The 17,757-nt window shown below is 50.3% G+C and overlaps 1 protein-coding gene across 4 annotated transcripts in view; it reads right to left on the reverse strand.

Annotated features, from left to right (window-relative positions):
* INSR (insulin receptor) overlaps positions 1–17,279 on the reverse strand; it is a 175,349-nt gene extending 158,070 nt beyond the window's left edge. For 2 of the 4 annotated variants that reach the window (XM_030807714.1, XM_030807712.1), the window contains exon 1: positions 16,657–17,279. In XM_030807714.1, coding sequence (XP_030663574.1) covers positions 16,657–16,756 — 100 coding nt within the window. In that variant the 5' untranslated portion in view covers positions 16,757–17,279. The remainder of the gene's footprint in view (positions 1–16,656) is intronic. The other 2 variants (XM_030807715.1, XM_030807713.1) reach the window with 1 other exon arrangement.
* Between the last annotated feature and the right edge of the window lie 478 nt (positions 17,280–17,757).

The following is a 17,757-nucleotide window of genomic DNA, read 5'->3' on the forward strand; positions in this document are numbered from 1 at the left end:
GGGACGGAAGGATTGCTTGAGCCCAAGAGTTCAAGACCAACCTGGGCAACATAGTGAGTCTCCATCTCTATAAAAATTTAATAAAAATTTAAAACATTAGCTAGGGATGCTGGTGTGTGTCTCTGGTCCCAGCTACATGGGAGACTGAGGCAGGAGGATCGCTTGAGCCTAGGAGGTCGGGACTGCAGTGATGTGTGTTTGCAGCCCTGCATTCCGGCCTGGGCAACAGAGCAATATCTTGTCTCAAAAGTAAATACGGGCTGGCCACAGTGGCTCACGCCTGTAATCCCAGCACTGTGGGAGGCCGAGGTGGGCGGATCACGAGGTCAGGAGATTGAGACCACCCTGGCCAACATGGTGAAACCCCATCTCTACTAAAAATACAAAAAAAATTAGCTGGGCATGGTGGCGAGTGCCTGTAGTCCCAGCTACTTGGGAAGCTGAGGCAGGAGAATCGCTTGAACCAGGGAGTCGGAGGTTTCAGTGAGCCAAGATTGCACCACTGCACTCCAGCCTGATGAAAGAGCGAGACTCCATCTCTAAATAAATAAATAAATAAATGTAAATAAAAGGCCAACCACAGTGGCTCACTCCTGTAATCCCAGCACTTTGGGAGGCTGAGGGGGGTGGATCACCTGAGGTCGGGAGCTCGAGACCAGCTTGGCCAACATGGTGAAACCCTGTCTCTACTAGAAATATAAAAATTAGCTGGGCGGGGCAGCACATGCCTGTAATCCCAGCTACTAGGGAGGCTGAGGCAGGAGAACGGCTTGAACCCGGGAGGCGGAGGTTGCAGTGAGCTGAGATCGTGCTTTTGCACTCCAGCCTGGGTGACAGAGCGAAACTCCATCTCAAAAAACAAAAAACAAAACAAAACAAAAAAACCCACAAAACAAAAACAAAAACAAACAAACAAAAACAAAACAAAACTATGCCTCCAGTATAGCTGGAACCACAGACATGCACCACCATGCCCAGCTAATTTAAATTTGTTTTGTAGAGATAGTGGTCTGTGTTGCCCAGGATACTCTCAAACTCCTGAATTCAAGCGATCCTCCAGTCTTGGCCTCCCAAAGTGCTGGGATTACAGGTATGAACCTTCTCCATAAAAGAAGCAAACAGAGAAGGCCACATGTTGTCCGACTCCATTCATACAAAAAAATCCGGAAGAGGCAAATCCATAGAGACAGAAAATAGATTCGTGGCTGCCAAGAGCTAGGGAAATGGGGGATGGAAAGTAGTAGCTGGAGGGTACAGGGTTTCTTTGAGGAGGATGCAAATGTTCTAAAACTGACTGTGGTCACAGTTGCACAATTGTAAATGTACTGAAAACCACCTAACTGCACACTTAAAATGGGTGAATTGTATGTCATGTGAATTCTATCTCACTAAAGTTGTTATGAGTAAAGACTAAACAGCTATAATTGTAGGGAACAATCAAGAATTGCTTTTCTTTTTAAATATCCTATGAATCTAACTCTTAATTCGTTAAAGCCGTATGTGTCCCTATTAGTGAAAGACAATAGAGCAGTTTACCACTGGGACAGAAAATACCCAGAGGATGTTAGAAATGAAGGCAGAAATAGACGCAAGGACTTCTGCTGGCTTTTAACATCTCTGAGTGGGAGTGAAGGATGCTTCAAGTTCTTCATAATGGGTACCTGGTTAATGGCCCCTCTTTGTACAGGTAGAAAAAGGCAATGAGGAAGAGGGTGCTAGTGGCAGCTAATATTTTCTTTTTCCTTTTTTCTTTTTCTTTAATTGAGACTGTCTTACTCTGTTGCCCAGGCTGGGGTGCAGTGGCACAATCTCAGCTCGCTGCAAACTCCACTTCCGGGGTTCAAGCAATTCCCCTGCCTCAGCCTCCCGAGTAGCTGGGATTACAGGCATGTGCCACCACACCCAGCTAATTTGGTATTTTTAGTAGAGACGGGATTTCATCATGTTGGCCAGGCTGGTCTCGACCTCTGACCTCAGGTGATCCACCCACCTCGGCCTCCCAAAGTGCTAGGATTACAGGCGTGAGCCACCGTGTCTGACCACCATCTCCGTACTAAAATATGCCAAACGGGCCAGGTACCGTGGCTCACGTCTGTAATCCCAGCTACTCAGGAGGCTGAGGCAGGAGAATCGCTTGAACCCAGGAGATGGAAGTTGCAGTGAGCTGAGATCATGCCATTGCACTCCAGCCTGGGCAACAAAGCAAGACTCCATTTCAAAAAAAGAAAAAAAAAATCATTCCCATAGGTAATCAATCCTAAAAAAAAAAGATTAATGAGATAGTCTACAGCAGTGGCCCCAACCTTTTTGGCACCAGGGACCAATGATAGAAGACAATTTTTCCATGGACAGGGGATGGCTGGTGATGGTTTTAGAATGAAACTGTTCCACCTCAGATCATCAGGCATCAGTTAGATTCTCATAAGGAGCAGGCAACCTAGATCCCTTGTATGCACAGTTCACGATAGGATTCGAGCTCCTATCAGAATCTAATGCTGCCACTGATTTGACATGAGGCGGAGCTCAGGCGGCAATGCTCACCTGCCCTCCGCTCACCTCTGCTGTGCAGCCCAGCTCCTCACAGGACATGGACTGCTACTGGTCTGTGGCCTGAGGGTTGGGGATCCCTGGTCTGCAGGATTTTTTTCCCATGACGCCTACGAGATGTAGTGTGTGCTTTACCCTGGCAGCCCATCTCAAAACGGAGGCTCATTTTTCATTAAAAATATTTGTCAGCCGGGCGCGGTGGCTCACGCCTGCAATCCCAGCACTTTGGGAGGCCGAGGCGGGCGGATCACGAGGTCAGGAGATCAAGACCATCCTGGCTAACAAGGTGAAACCCCATCTCTACTAAAAATACAAAAATTAGCCGGGCGTGGTGGCAGGTGCCTGTAGTCTCAGCTACTCGGGAGGCTGAGGCAGGAAAATGGCGCGAACCCAGGAGGCGGAGCTTGCAGTGAGCCGAGATTGTGCCACTGCACTCCAGCCTGGGCAACAGAGCAAGACTCCGTCTCATAACAAAAAACAAAAAAACAAAACAAAACAAAGGCCGGGTGCGGTTGCTCACGCCTGTAATCCCAGCACTTTGTGAGGCCAAGGCAGGTGGATCACTTGAGGTCAGGAGTTCGAGCCCAGCCTGGCCAAAGTTTGAGGCCCGTCTCTAACAAAAATATAAAAAATTAGCCAGGCTGGGCACGGTGGCTCACACCTGTAATCCCAGCACTTTGGGAGGCCGAAGCGGGTGGATCACCTGAGATCAGGAGTTCGAGACCAGCCTAACCAACATGGAGAAACCCTGTCTCTACTAAGAATACAAAATTAGCCGGGCATAGTGGTGCATGCCTGTAGTCCCAGCTACTTGGGAGGCTGAGGCAGGAGAATCACCTGAACCCAGGAGGCAGAGGTTGTAATGAGCCGATATCATGCCATTGCACTCCAGCCTGGGCAACAAGAGGGAAACTCCGTCTCAAAAAAAAAAATTAGCCAGGTATTGTGGTGCACGCCTATAATCCCAGCTACTCAGATGGCTGAGGCAGGAGAATCGCTTGAACCTGGGAGACAGAGGTTGCAGTGAGCCAAGATCGTGCCACTGCACTCCAGCCTGGGTGACAGAGCAAGACTTGATTTCAAAAAAAAAAGAAAGAAGAAAGAAAGAAAGAAAGAAAGAAAGAAAGAAAGAAAGAAAGAAAGAAAGAAAGAAAGAAAGAAAGAAAGAGGGGCTCCAGGGGGCACAGTATGAAAGGCCAGGGACTAGGAAGGGCACCTATGTCCCACAGCCACCCTGACACCAACACCTTCTGTAAGCTCTGGAATGTCTGACTCCTCTAGTGTATGACATAGTTTTGTAATCCTAACAATATCAAACATCAAACCACAGGATTAGAAGGGGGCTTCCGTGCTATTTCAGGAGTCCTGAAATTTATACAGACAGGAGCAGACAGGACACAGAAGACAGGAGGAAAAACAAGAGAAGTCCTGCCAGACCAGAAAGGCGCTTTGTAACAGGTGGTATGGAGACCGTGTAACTGGGTATAATTAGGAGGGAACATATGAGGTCCTCCCTTTTCTGATCTTCTGGAAGGAAACAAAAAGATACATCCTTGAGAGTAGAATGACAACAACAAACACACACACACACAGGCAGTCAGAAAACAGTTGTATCCCACCAGGCACAGTGGCTCACATCTGTAATCCCAGTACTTTGGGAGGCTGAGGCGGGACGATCACTTAAGATCTTGAGTTTGAGGCCAGCCTGGGCAACATAGCCAGACCTTGTCTCTGCAAAAAATAAAAATAAAAAAACTAGCCAGGCATGGTGGTGCATGCCTGTAGTCCCAGCTACTTGGGAGGAAGAAGCACGAGAATCGTTTGAGCCCAGGAGTTGAGGGCTGCAATGAGCCATAATCACACCACCGCACTCCAGCTGGGATGACAGAGCAAGACCCTGTCTCTAATGATAAAAATAAATGAGATTTTAAAATCAATTTCAAAAAGCAGTTGCATCCCTAGTCTTTTAAGTCCCTTCCTGTCTGACTACTTTTGCCTGCATTGATAACAAGGGTAATTTTTAGAAAGTACCTATGGTTTCCACATTCCCACAAAGGCAAAGGAAATAAGAATCTCATGATAGCATCCTGCATTTCCTGAACATACGTCAGGGGCTTTTATATAAACCTGATGAGACACCCTACTTCTAAGGAACCGGAAGAAAATGCCAGATGTGAAATTAAACATTCATTCTCACAAGTCCGCTTTGAACTCCAACAGGAACTTAGAGCCAGTCTGTACGTGGCACCACAGAATAGCAAACCTTGTTCTGCTGGAAACAAAATATGTTTCTAAAATCCTGCAAGCCGGCGGGGCGCGGTGGCTCACACCAGTAATCCCAGCACTTTGGGAGGCCGAGGTGGGTGGATCATTTGAGGTCAGGAGTTCGAGACCAGCCTGGCCAACATGGTGAAACCCTGTCTCTACTAAAAATACAAAAATTAGCCGGGCGTGGTGGTACACGCCTGTAATCCCAGCTACTCGGGAGGCTGAGGCAGGAGAATTGCTTGAACCCAGGAGGTGGAGGTTGCAGTGAGCCAAGATCGTGCCACTGCCCTCCAGCCTGGGCAACAGAGTGAGACTCCATCTCAAAATAATAGTAATAATAATAATCCTTCAAGCCAGATGGACAAGGTGGCTCACACCAGTAATCCCAGCCCTTTGAGAGGCCAAGGCAGGTGGATGGCTTGAGGTCAGGAGTTTGAGACCCACCTGGGCAACATGGGGAAACCCCATCTCTACTAAAATACAAAAATTAGCCGGGCATGGTGGCACATGCCTGTAGTCCCAGCTACTCAGGAGGCTGAGGCAGGAGAATTGCTTGAATCCTGGAGGCGGAGGGTTGCAGTGAGACAAGATCGTGCCACTGCACTCCAGCCTGGGCAACAGAGTGAGACTCCGCTCAAAATAATAATAGTAATAGGCAACATGGTGAGACACCATCTCTACTAAAATACAAAAATTAGCCAGTCGTGGTGGCACACACCTGTAGTCCCAGCTACTCAGGAGGCTGAGGTGGGAGGACCACTTGAGCCCAGGAGGTCAAGGCTGCAGTGAGCTGTGATTGCGCCACTGCACTCCAGCCTGAGCAACAGTGCAAGACCCTTTCTCAAAAAAATACAAATGAATAAATGAAATAAGTAAAATCCCGAGAACCACTGCTGCCTCTCCCTGCCACCAGTGTTGGCAGAGGGCAGGGATTCCCCTCCCTGAAACACAGGCCAGGGGTTTTTGGACATCTCATGAACTTTCCAAAAGGTAATCAACCCAGCGGTTTCCATGCAGATGAAAATACAACAAAAAGGGCATTTGCATTCAAAGGATTCTAAACGGGAAATGACAAACCCACATTTTTGTTTTGTTTTGTTTTTTTACATGGGGTCTTGCTCTGTTGCCCTGGCTGGAAAGCAGTGGTGCAGTCTCGGCTCACTGCAACCTCTGCCTCCCGGGCTCCAGCGATTCTCCCACCTCAGCCTCCCAAGTAGCTGGGAATACAGGCGTGAGCCACCGTGCTCGGCTAATTTTTGTATTTTTAGTAGAGACGGGGTTTCGCCATGTTGGCCAGGCTGGTCTCGAACTCACCACCTCAGGTGATCCACCTGCCTCAGCCTCCCAAAGTGCTGTGATTACAGGCATGAGCCACAGATTCACCAGTTTTAAACCACTTGCGGCCGATTCTTGTTATTGGTGGTAGTTTGGCTCTGTGAAATTCCCCTGAATGTTGAACTAGCGAATACTGAACCACCGTTCCTAGGAAAATGCGAGGGTAAGTACCTGCGAACTTCTGGCCACAACACATTTATCCATGGATCAATACCTAGCCTTGTTTTATCTGTGTTTCTGTTGAAAGACACTATTGAATCTATATTGTTGATTCATTAACACTGAACTTACGGCCAACAGTAATAGAACTCATGCCTGAACAAAGTTTATGTAACACATGCCTCTGTGTGTGTGTGTGTGTGTGTGTGTGTGTGTGTGTGTGTGTGTGTTTGTGTTGGTTTTGGAGTTTTTTGTTTTTTTTTTTTTTTGAGACAGGGTCTCACTCTGTTGCCCAGGCTGGAGTGCAGTGGCACCGCCTTGGCTCACTGCAACCTTCACCTCCTGGGCTCAAGCAATTCTTGTGCCTCAGCCTCCCAGGTAGCTGGGATTACAGTCGTGCGCCATCACGCCCAGCTAATTTTTGTATTTTTAGTAGAGATGGGGTTTCGCCATGTTGCTCAGGCTGGTCTCGAACTCTGGCCTCAAGTGATCCACCTGCCTCAACCTCCCAAAGTGCTGGGATTGCAGATGTGAGCCACCGTGCCCGGCCGTACTGCCTTTTCTCCACAAGGGTGGTGACAGCCTTCCTTAGCCAAGGAACAGTAGAGAGCTGTGCTTCAGCACCCTGGGGGGCATTTGAAACAGCCCCATCACCAACTGAAAGCACAAAAATGCTAAAAATGTGGCACCAAATAACCACAAAAAGGACTCGGGTTTTTTTGGTTGTTGTTTTTTGTTTTGAGTCTCACCCTGTCACCCAGGCTGGAGTGCAGTGGCACAATCTTGGCTCACTGCAACCTCCGCCTCCTGGGTTCAAGTGATTCTCCTGCCTCAGCCTCCGGAGTAGCTGGGACTACAGGTACGTGCCACCACACCTGGCTAATTTTTTGTATTTTTAGTAGAGACGGGGTTTCACCATGTTAGCCAGGATGGTCTCGATCTCCTGACCTCGTGATCCACCCGCCTCGGACTCCCAAAGTGCTGGGCATGAGCCACCGCGCCTGCTCAAAAAGGACTAGTTTTAATCCTCAATGTGCAGATTGTATGAATCTGACACATAAGGGCTGAAGCAAGAAGGTGGAATGCCCCCTTACTTGACCTCACATTTGAGACTCGTACTTATAAGTGTCCTAAAATGACCAGAAAGGCACTGAGCATGCTGGTTTGAGGGTTACAAATACATTTTAGTGAGTAGGTGAATTCAAAAATACAGGGTCTGGGGCCGGGTGCAGTGGCTCATGCCTGTAATCCCAGTACTTTAGGAAGTCAAGATGGGAGAATCACTTGAGGCCAGGAGTTTGAGACCAGCCTGGGCAACATAGCAAGACCTTATCCCTACTGAAAAGTTAAAAATTATGCCGGGCACAGTGGCTCACGCCTGTAATCCCAGCACTTTGGGAGGCTGAGGTGGGCAGATCACTTGAAGCCAGGAGTTTGAGACCAGCCTGACCAACATGGTGAAACCCCATCTCTACTAAAAATTAAAAAAACTAGCTGGGCATGGTGGCACGCCTGTAACCCCAGCTACTAGAAAGGCTGAGGCAGGAGAATCGCTTGAGCCCAGGAAGCAGAGGTTGCAGTGAACCCAGATCACACCACTGCAGTCCGGCCTGGGCAACAGAGTTAGTGAGACTCCGTCTCAAAAATAAATAAATAAATAAATAAATAAATAAATAAATAACAATAAAAACTAGCTGAGCATGGTGGTGGATGCCTGTAGTCCCAGCTACTCAGGAGGCTGAGGCAGAAGGATCGTTGATGCTCAAGAGTTGGAGGCTGCAGGGAGTTAGGACCACACCACTGCACTCCAGCCTGGGTATCAGAGCAAGAACCTGCCTCTCAAAATAAAAATTTAAATTTTAAATTTTAAAAAGAAAATATGGGATCTGGGAATGATGAGGATCAACTGGACTCAAATTTAAAATTTCAACTTTAAGAATATTAATCCAATTATAAGAGAAAATCTTTTAAAGTCTAGAGAAAACTATAGGGATGGAGAACAGATCTGTAGTTAGGGGTGGAGGTGGTTTAGTGATAAAGGGGTGAATTGAGGGAGTTTGGACAACAATGAGACTATTCTCTATCCTAATTGTGGCAATAGCCATACAACTCTACACATGGCTTAAAAATCATAAAACGGTACACCTTTAAAAAGCCAATTTTACTGTATGATAATTTTTAAAATATTTTGTTGTTGTTGTTACACGGTCTCACTCTGTCACCCAGGCTGGAGTGCAGTGGTGCAATCACAGCTCACTGCAGCCTCGACTTCCCAGGCTCAGGTGATCCTCCCACCTCAGCCTCCCTAGTAGCTGGGACCACAGGTGCTCACTACTGTATCTGGATAATGTTTTTGTAGGCTTTTGTAGAGACGGGGTCTTGCTATGTTACCCTGGCTGGTCTTGAACTCCTGGGCTCAAGAGATCCACCTGCTTCGGCCTCCCAAAGTGCTGGGATTACAGGAGTGGGCCATGACACCTGGCCTAAAAAATTATTAAACATTAAAAAGATACATAAACCAATGGCACAGTTACCTCCCTGGACATGAATGGAATGCTTTTGGGGACAAGGGGACAAGATTTTTTTATTATTTCTTTTCTTTTTGAGACAGGGTCGGGCTCTATCACCCAGGCTGGAGTGCAGTGGCATGAATATGGCTCACTGTAGCCTCAACCTTCTGGGCTCAAGCGATCCTCCCACCTCAGCCTCCTGAGTAGCTGGGACTACCGGTACACACCACCATGCTCAGCTAATTTTTAAACTTTTTTTTTTTTTTTTTTTTGAGATGGAGTCTTGCTCTGTCGCCCAGGCTGGAATGCAGTGGCGCTATCTCGGCTCACTGCAAGCTCCGCCTCCCGGGTTCACGCCATTCTTCTGCCTCAGCCTCTCTGAGTAGCTGGGACTACAGGCGCCCACCACCACACCCAGCTAATTTTTTTGTATTTTTAGTAGAGACGGGGTTTCACCATGGTCTCGATCTCCTGACCTCGTGATCCGCCCGCCAACTTTTTCTAGAGACAATGCCTCATTATGTTGCCCAGGCTGGTCTCAAACTGCTGGCTTCAAGTGTTCCTCCCACCTCAACTTCCTAAAAAGTCCAGGGATTACAGGTGTAAGCCACTGCACCCCACCACAAGATTTTGGAGAAGGACTTTTGTGGTTTTTTTTCTTCCTTTCTACACTTTTGTAAGTTTTCTTTTTGCAATGAGAATGCATTACCTGTCACTATTTTAATTAAAAACCGTAAATACCGTGCAACTGCAAAATATCAACCAGGCCACCCCAAGAAGTATCCTTTTATTGTTTGAGAGAGAGAGAGGATCTCACTGTTGCCCAGGCTGGAGTGCAGTGGTACAATCACAGCTCACTGCAGCCTTGCCCTTCCAGCCTCAAGAGGTCCTCCCATCTCAGCCTCCCAAGTAGCTGGGACTACAGACGCATGCCACCATGCCCAGCTAATTTTTGTTTTATTGTTAGTGGAGACAGGGTCTTGCTATGTTGTCCAGGCTGATCTGAAACTCCTGGACACATGTAATCTTCCCACCTCAGCCTACCAGAGTGCTGGGATTGCAGGCATGAGCCACTGCACCTGGCCAAAAATATTCTTTTTTTTTTTTTTTTTTTTTTTTTTTTGAGATGGAGTTTCGCTGTCATCCAGGCTAGAGTACAGTGGGGCGATCTCGGCTCACTGCAACCTCCACCTCCAGGTTCAAGCAATTCTCCTGCCTCAGCCTCCCAACTAACTGGGATTATAGGCATGTGCCACCATGCCTGGCTGATTTTGTATTTTTTTTAGTAAAGACAGGGTTTCACCATGTTGGTCAGGCTGGTCTCGAACTCCTGACCTCAAGTGATCCACCCACCTCGGCCTCCCAAAGTGCTTGTGATTACAGGCGTGAGCCACCACACCTGGCCCAGAAGTATTCTTAATAGAAATTAACACAAGAGAGGCTTGACAAAAAAAAAAAATCTCATTATATACACCAGTTATATTTTGGATTCTAGATACAGGGTTGAGAACATGAAATCCTCATTCAATGCCAATATAGCTGTTTAAATAAATAAATTATAAGATCATACACATGGCTAAGTAGGCAACATCACAGTGATTTTTCTCATCCTTGGAATCTGTATATTCAGTGCAGCAAATGATACACGTTTCTTTAACGTCTCTTGTGGTGTAAAGAGAAAGACATAGCGTTTCATTTCACTCGCTTCATTCAAGTTGTACCAGGACCACACAAGCTATTAGGCATGCTATCATGAATGAAACCTCAAGGCATCTGTTCCAGATCAGAGGTCAGCAAACGTTGTTCTCTAAAGGGCCAAAGTGTAAATATTTTGGCCATGGAATTCCTGTTTTAACTACTCAACCTGCCGTGTCGGGGCATTTTTGTGCAGTCATAGATGATGAGTAGACAAATGAGTGTGGCTGCATGCCAATAAAACTGCATTTACAAAAACCGTGGGATTTGGCCTGAGGGCCATAGTTTGCTGACCCCTGTTCAGATGAAGAAGTCAGAATCTATGTAAATTTCTTAGCTGGGTGCAATGGTTCCTCATGCCTATAAGCCCAGCACTTGGGAGGCCCAGGAGGGAAGACTGCTTGAGGCTAGGAGTTCAAGACCAGCCTAGGCAACATAGCAAGACGCTGTCTCTACAAAAAAAAAAAAAGTTTTAATTAGCCAGGCGTGGTGGTGACTGTCTGTGATCCCAGGTACCCAGGAGGCAGAGGCGAGCAGGTTGCTTGAGGCCAGGAATTCAAGACCAGCCTGGGCAACATAGCTAGACTCTGTCTCTCTCTACAAAAAAATTTTAAAAATTAGCTAGTTATGGTGGTGCCTGCCTGTGATCCCAGTTTCTCAGGAGGCCAAGGCAGGAGGCTCACTTGAGGCCAGGAATTCAAGACCACCTGGGCAACATAGCGAGACTCTATCTCTACAAACAAATTTTTAAATTAGCTGGGCATGGTGGCACCTGCCTGTGATTCCAGCTACTTGGGGAACCTAGGTGGGGGGACTGCTCCAGGCCATGACTTGGAGGCTGCAGTAAGCTAGGACTGAACCTCTGCACTCCAGCCTGGGTGACGGAGCAAAATCCTGTCTCTAAAAAGAAATAAAAATGGTAAAAAAAAAAAAACAAAGGGCCACACAAGGTGGCTCATGCCCGTAATCCCAGCACTTTGGGAGGCTGAGGTGGGTGGATCTCTTGAGGTCAGGAGTTCGGGACCAGCCTGGCCAACGGGGTGAAACTCCTTCTCTACTAAAAATACAAAAACTAGCCAGGCGGGGTGGCACGTGCCTGTAATTCCAGCTACTGGAGAGGCTGAGACAGGAGAATTGCTTGAACCCAGGAGACAGAGGTTGTAGTGAGCCAAGATTGTGCCATTGCACACCGGCCCGGGCGAAGAAGTGAAAAAAAAAAAAAAAAAAAGTGAGCTGAGAGAAGATTAAAGGAAACACTGGCCCTCTGGGAAGAGAGAGCCAACATTTAGCCCAGGTAGAAGGAGAACAAACAGTAAAACAGAAGAACCCAGGCTCAGGTGAGACGGGGGACGCAGCCTTCCAGGAGGGGGCACTGGCAGTGTCAAACCCAGAGGGGCCAAGTGAGGTGAGGCTGCAGGAGACGCAACTGGGAGATGAGAGATTCACTTTGAGAGCCATAGGTAAAGTGGCGGAGATGCAAGCCAGACGCCAGGGGCAGAACAGTGAGAAAAGAGTGAGATGGAAAGGGTAGGGAGGACTGGCCGGGGGAAGCTGGACAGGGTGAAGGCTGGAGGTCAGTGGTGGGTAATGGGGATTGGGGGGTACTGGGTGTTTAGAGGCTGAAAAAGCTAATGGGGATTGGGGGGTACTGGGTGTTTAGAGGCTGAAAAAGCATGTGGGTAAATGAAGATTCTTTTTTCTTTTTTTTTTTTTTTTGAGACAGAATCTCTCTCTGTTGCCCAGGCTGGAATGCATTGGTGTGATCTCGGCTCACTGCAACCTCTGCCTCCCAGGTTCAAGCAATTCTCCTGCCTCAGCCTCCCAAGTAGCTGGGATTACAAGGACCCACCACTACGCCTGGCTGATTTTTGTATTTTTAGTAGAGACAGGGTTTTGCCATGTTGCCCAGGCTGGTCTCGAACTCCTGACCTCAGGGGATCCACCCACCTCGGCCTCCCACGGTGTTGGGATTACAGGCGTGAGCCAGTGCACCCGGCCAAGGATTCTTGAACAAAGAGAGAAGAAAGAGCAAGAGCCCAGATGGGTAAATGTCTCAGACAAGGAAAAGGTTAACTCCTCCAGTGCCGTGCCTGGCAATGTCTGGAGACATTTGTGGTTGTCATGACTGGGGGAAAGGGGATCCTCCCAGGACCACGTGGGTGGAGACCAAGGTTGCAGCTCAACACTCTACATACAGGACAGCCCCCACCACCAGGAATGATCCAGCCCCAAATGTCAGCAGTGCCGAGATTGAGAGCTGTGCCGAGATTGAGAGCTGTGCTTGAACCAAAGAGGAATGGAAGTCAAGGGTAGAGTGGGGCGACGTGGGGACCCCCAGGGACTCAACCCACACCCTATGGTCTCTATGCATGAATGGGGAAGGGCAAGAAGCAGGTCTCCAGGAGAGAAGCAAAGAATAAGAATAACTGCAGAGGCCAGACACCGTGGCTCATGCCTGTGATCCCAGCATTTTGGGAGGCCAAGGCGGACAGATCGCTTGAGGCCAGGAGTTTGAGACCAGCCTGGACAAAATAGCAAGACTTCAGCTGTACACATTAAAGTAAAAATTAGCCAGGCAGGGTGGCGTATGCCTGTGGTCCCAGCTACTAGGGAGGCTAAAATAGGAGGATGGCTTGCGTCCAAGAGGTCGAGGCTGCAGTGAGTCGTCATTGCCCAACTACACTCCAGCCTAAGCAACAGAGCAAGACCTCATCTCAAAAAAATAATAAATAGATAGCTAGATAGATAGATACAAAAATCACACTGATTTTCCTCCACCTTTCATCCCAATCAAAATGCCATATTGGGCTGGGAGTGGTGGCTCACGCTTGTAATCCCAGGACTTTGGGAGGCCGAGGCAGGCAGATCACTTGAGGTCAGAAGTTTGAGACCAGCCTAACCAATATGGCAAAATCCCATCTCTACTAAAAATACAAAAATTAGCCAAGGGTGGTGATACACACCTGTAATCCCAGCTACTCAGGAGGCTGAGGCAGGAGATGCACTTGAACCTGAAAGGCGGAGGTTGCAGTGGGCAGTGAGCAAAGATCGTGTCACTGCACTCCAGCCCGGATGACAGAGTGAGACCTTGTCTCAAAAACAAAAACAAAAAACAAACAAACAAACAAAAGGCTGGGCAAGGTGGCTCACGCCTGTAATCCCAACACTTTGGGAGGCTGAGGCGGGTGGATCACAAGATCAGGAGATCGAGACCATCCTGGCTAACACGGTGAAGCCCTGTCTCTACTAAAAATACAAAAAAATAGGCTGGTGTTGTGGAACACGCCTGTAATCCAAGCTACTGGGGAGGCTGAGGCAGGAGAATCCCTTGAACCTGGGAGGTGGAGGTTGCAGTGAGCTGAGATCATGCCACTGCACTCCAGCCTGGGTGACAGAGCAAGACTCTATCTCAAAAAAAAAAAAAAAAAAGCCATATTGGTTGACACTAGAGATTAATGATCTGAAAAGTTCTTTGCCCCTCCCCAAGCCTTCAAGAGGCATCACAGCCCATTTATTTGATAGGATTTTGTTCACCATTACCCCAAGCATGGGGTGTATGGAGGCTCAGACTCAAAAGAACAAAGATTTGTTAAGAAACCATTGCTCTGTAGCCACACTAGCTAGATTCCAATCCCAGCCCTGCTGCCTGCTGGCCTCAAGCAAAGTTTTCTCACTTGTGAAAAGGGATGATTAAACTGCACCTCGTGGGGTTTTGCCGTGAGGATTAACTGAGATTATATATGCAAAGCGCATAGAACAGCACCTGCTGAGAGCTTGCTCTTATAATTCTTAGGAAGGTATTATGCAGAGAATAAGAACTCCTTAAGATGATAAAGGAGCCCAGTACACCCAGGAATTCCACCACTTGTGCCCCACTGCAGAACAAATATTTACTGAACACCTACTATGTGCCAGGCACCATTCTGGGCTCTAGAAATGCAACGGTGAACAACAACAACAAACCATAAACCCCTGCCCATATGGAAGCCATAAATGTGCAAAGAAATAGTAAATCCATTTACTGACCCTGAAAGCCCAGGCACAGATCCACAATTAATTACCAAAGCTACAAGGAACAGAAGAGCAGGGAACCACACACACGCACACATAGAATCTGGCATAGTTCGAAACCACTCATCTTGGATTTTATTTTATTTTATTTTATTTTTTTGAGACAGAGTCTCGCTCTGTCGCCCAGTGGCACGATCTTGGCCCACTGCAAGCTCCGCCTCCCGGGTTTACGGCATTCTCCTGCCTCAGCCTCCCGAGTAGCTGGGACTACAGGCGCCCGCCACCACGCCTGGCTAATTTTTTCTATTTTTTAGTAGAGACGGGGTTTCACCATGTTAGCCAGGATGGTCGCAATCTCCTGACCTCGTGATCCGCCCGCCTCAGCCTCCCAAAGTGCTGGGATTACAAGCGTGAGCCACTGCGCCCGGCCTTTTTTTTATTTTTTTTGAAACGAAGTCTCGCTCTGTCGCCAGGCTGGAGTGCAGTGGCGCCATCTGAGCTCACAGCAACCTCCTCCTCCTGGGTTCAAGCAATTCTCCTGCCTCAGCCTCCCAAGTAGCTGGGCCTACAGGCGAACGCCACCAAACCCAGCTAATTTTTGTATTTTGAGCAGAGAAGGGAGTTTCATCATGTTGGCCATGATGGTCTCCATCTCCTTACCTCGTGATCCGTCCGCCTCAGCCTCCCAAAATGCTGAGATTACAGGCTTGAGCCACCGCAGCTGGCCAGATTTTCTTAACAAGAACCCAAACTAACAGCCACCCTTCACTGAGCACCTACTGTCTCCCAGGCACCTGGGGATGGGGCTGGCGGGGGCAGTGGGCGCGGGGCTTTTAGACATTATGTGATTAACAGAGTCGACTCAGCAAACCCGGTTGGTCCACTGTAGCACCTGATTTTACATGCACCCGGTTCCCCATCAATACATTTAAGAGCTTCAATTCCTTCCCTCCCTGACCCCTTCCTCATCACGACTGATTTCCTTTTATGGAGAAATCTGAAACAGTAACCCAACAGATATTTTTAAAGCAGGGCCTTAGACCCCACAGTGGGAAACCCAGGCTATATTCTCTTAAATGACTGCGCCATCTTCATCCTACAACCCCAAAGGTGCCTGTTGTCAAGCCCAAGGAAGATGCTGCCCACACGTGGGAGAAGGGCCCATGGGGTCAGGGGGAACGAAAGGCTCACTCAAGGTCAAAGGCTCCTTCATGAAGGGCAGGGCTGAGAGGAGAGGAGGGGTCAAGGAGACAGCAGACAAGGGACAGTAGTCCAGATTCTTGGGCAGAACGGGACACAGAGAGGTTCAAGTCCTGGCTATGGCACTGATTTTAGGGCAAGGGAGTTATGCGTCCTATCTGAGCCTCAGTTTACTCCTCTGTGAAATGGGTGCATAAGTGTATCCGCCTCTGGGGTCCACTGTGACAGTCCAGAGAGATAAGATAGACCAGCCTGTGGCGTGCAGTGATACCAATTACAATAAACAGGGTAAAAAACCGCCACTACTTCTGCTACAATTGCTGCTGTTGCTAAGGCTTTAGAATTTGCCTCCGGACATCTGGAAACAGAACCCAAAAGGGTAAACACGGACCTAGAGTCCAGGGTGGCCACGGGCCTAGATCCAAGGTAGCTAGGTAGAGGGGGGTTCTGCAGTCCCTGACCCCAGGCAGCGTCACCCACCGGTGAGGCACTCAGGGCCCTTGGCTCTACCTACACCATATGCGCTCGGGGGACTTGGCTGTCCGGGGCTGTCCAGACTCAGTGGCCCCACTTGCCGGCCGCGACCCAAAGAGGACGCGTGTAGTGTCTCCGGAGCGACTTGGGCTCGGAGGGGCCGGGGCACGGGTCGGAGGCGCGCTCCAGAGAGGCGCCCGCGGCGGGGCGGGCACTGGGGCAAGGTTCCTCGGGCTCAGGTCGGGCACGCGGGGCGCGGAGGCGCGAGCCGGGGCGGGCAAAGGCCAAGGTCACCGGCTTACCGCCCCCCTACGCGAGGCAGGAGCTACCGTACCGGCCACCGCCCCCCGCCCCCGGGGAGGATTCTCAGTCCACAAGCGGGGGCTCGATTTTGGCTTGGATGGGGTCCTCTCCCCATCGCGGCGCTCCCCGCCCACGCCCGCGCCCCCAGACTCACCCTCTCCGGGGTACAGGTGGCCCGCGGCGCCCAATAGCAGCGCGGCCACCGCCACCAGCAGCGGCGCCGCCGCCGCCCCCCGCCGGCCCCCTGTGCCCATGGCTGCGGGAGCGCGGGGTCTCCTCGGATCAGAGCGCGGGGCGCTGGCCCGCGGGGGTCATGCTCCGAGGCAGCCACCCAAGAGGCGCTGGGGGCCGCGCGTCCTTCTCTTCCACGCCGGCGACCCGCGGGCCGCAGCCCCCTTGCCGGGCAGGGCCCAGAGGCAGCCCCGGGAAGGGCGCGCGCGGCTTCGCCAGCTACAAATACTGAGCGGAGGCCCTCGCGGTGGCCGCCCCGAACCCCCGGCCGCTGCGGCCCGGGCCCCGTCCCAGGATCTCGGGGACCGGAACTCCGCGCTGCGCCTGGGACTGTCTCTCGGCTCTCGGCCCTGCGCGCTCTGGGTCGCAATCTGCGGGCTCCGGGACAGAGGGACGCGCAGACCGACGGACTAGCTGACTGGAGGGCGGGCACCTGAGCTGGCGGGTGGCGGGTGGACGGCGGGAGAGAGGGCTGCTCGGGCCCGTAAACAACGCGGCCCGTCAGCTGGGCCCCGTGCGGGCCGCGGGAAAAGGCGGCGCGGATCTGGCCTAGGAAGGGACTCTGCGCCCGGGAGAGGCCCAGGAGAGGGAGGGAAAGCTTGCAGGGGTGGGAGGTGCCGCCCGGCCCCGCCCCGCCTCCCCGCCTCCCCGCCTCCCCGCCTCCCCGCCTCCCCGCCTCCCCGCCTCCCGCCTCCCCGCCTCCCCGCCTCCCCGCCTCCCCGCCTCCCCGCCTCCCCGCCTCCCCGCCTCCCTGTGCCGGGCCCCGCGCTGGAGGCCCTGGGCGCGCCAGGACTGAGAGGGCGCCCCAGATCCGCGCGCCCTACAGCCCCGAGTCTCCTCCAGTTTCAGACCCCCGGAGGCGCCCCACAGGCCCGACCCAGCGGCACAGATCCTTTCTCTACCATTTTGCTATTTTGTTCATAGTGGGCTTTGGAGGATTCCTGTTGACATTTTAAAAAAATACTGCATTAAAATGTTTATTCTGGTGACTCGAGGTGGTTTTGGTTTCTTTCTTCTTCTTCTT

Source organism: Nomascus leucogenys, unplaced genomic scaffold, assembly GCF_006542625.1.
Source record: "Nomascus leucogenys isolate Asia unplaced genomic scaffold, Asia_NLE_v1 Super-Scaffold_241, whole genome shotgun sequence".
NCBI lineage: Eukaryota > Metazoa > Chordata > Mammalia > Primates > Hylobatidae > Nomascus > Nomascus leucogenys.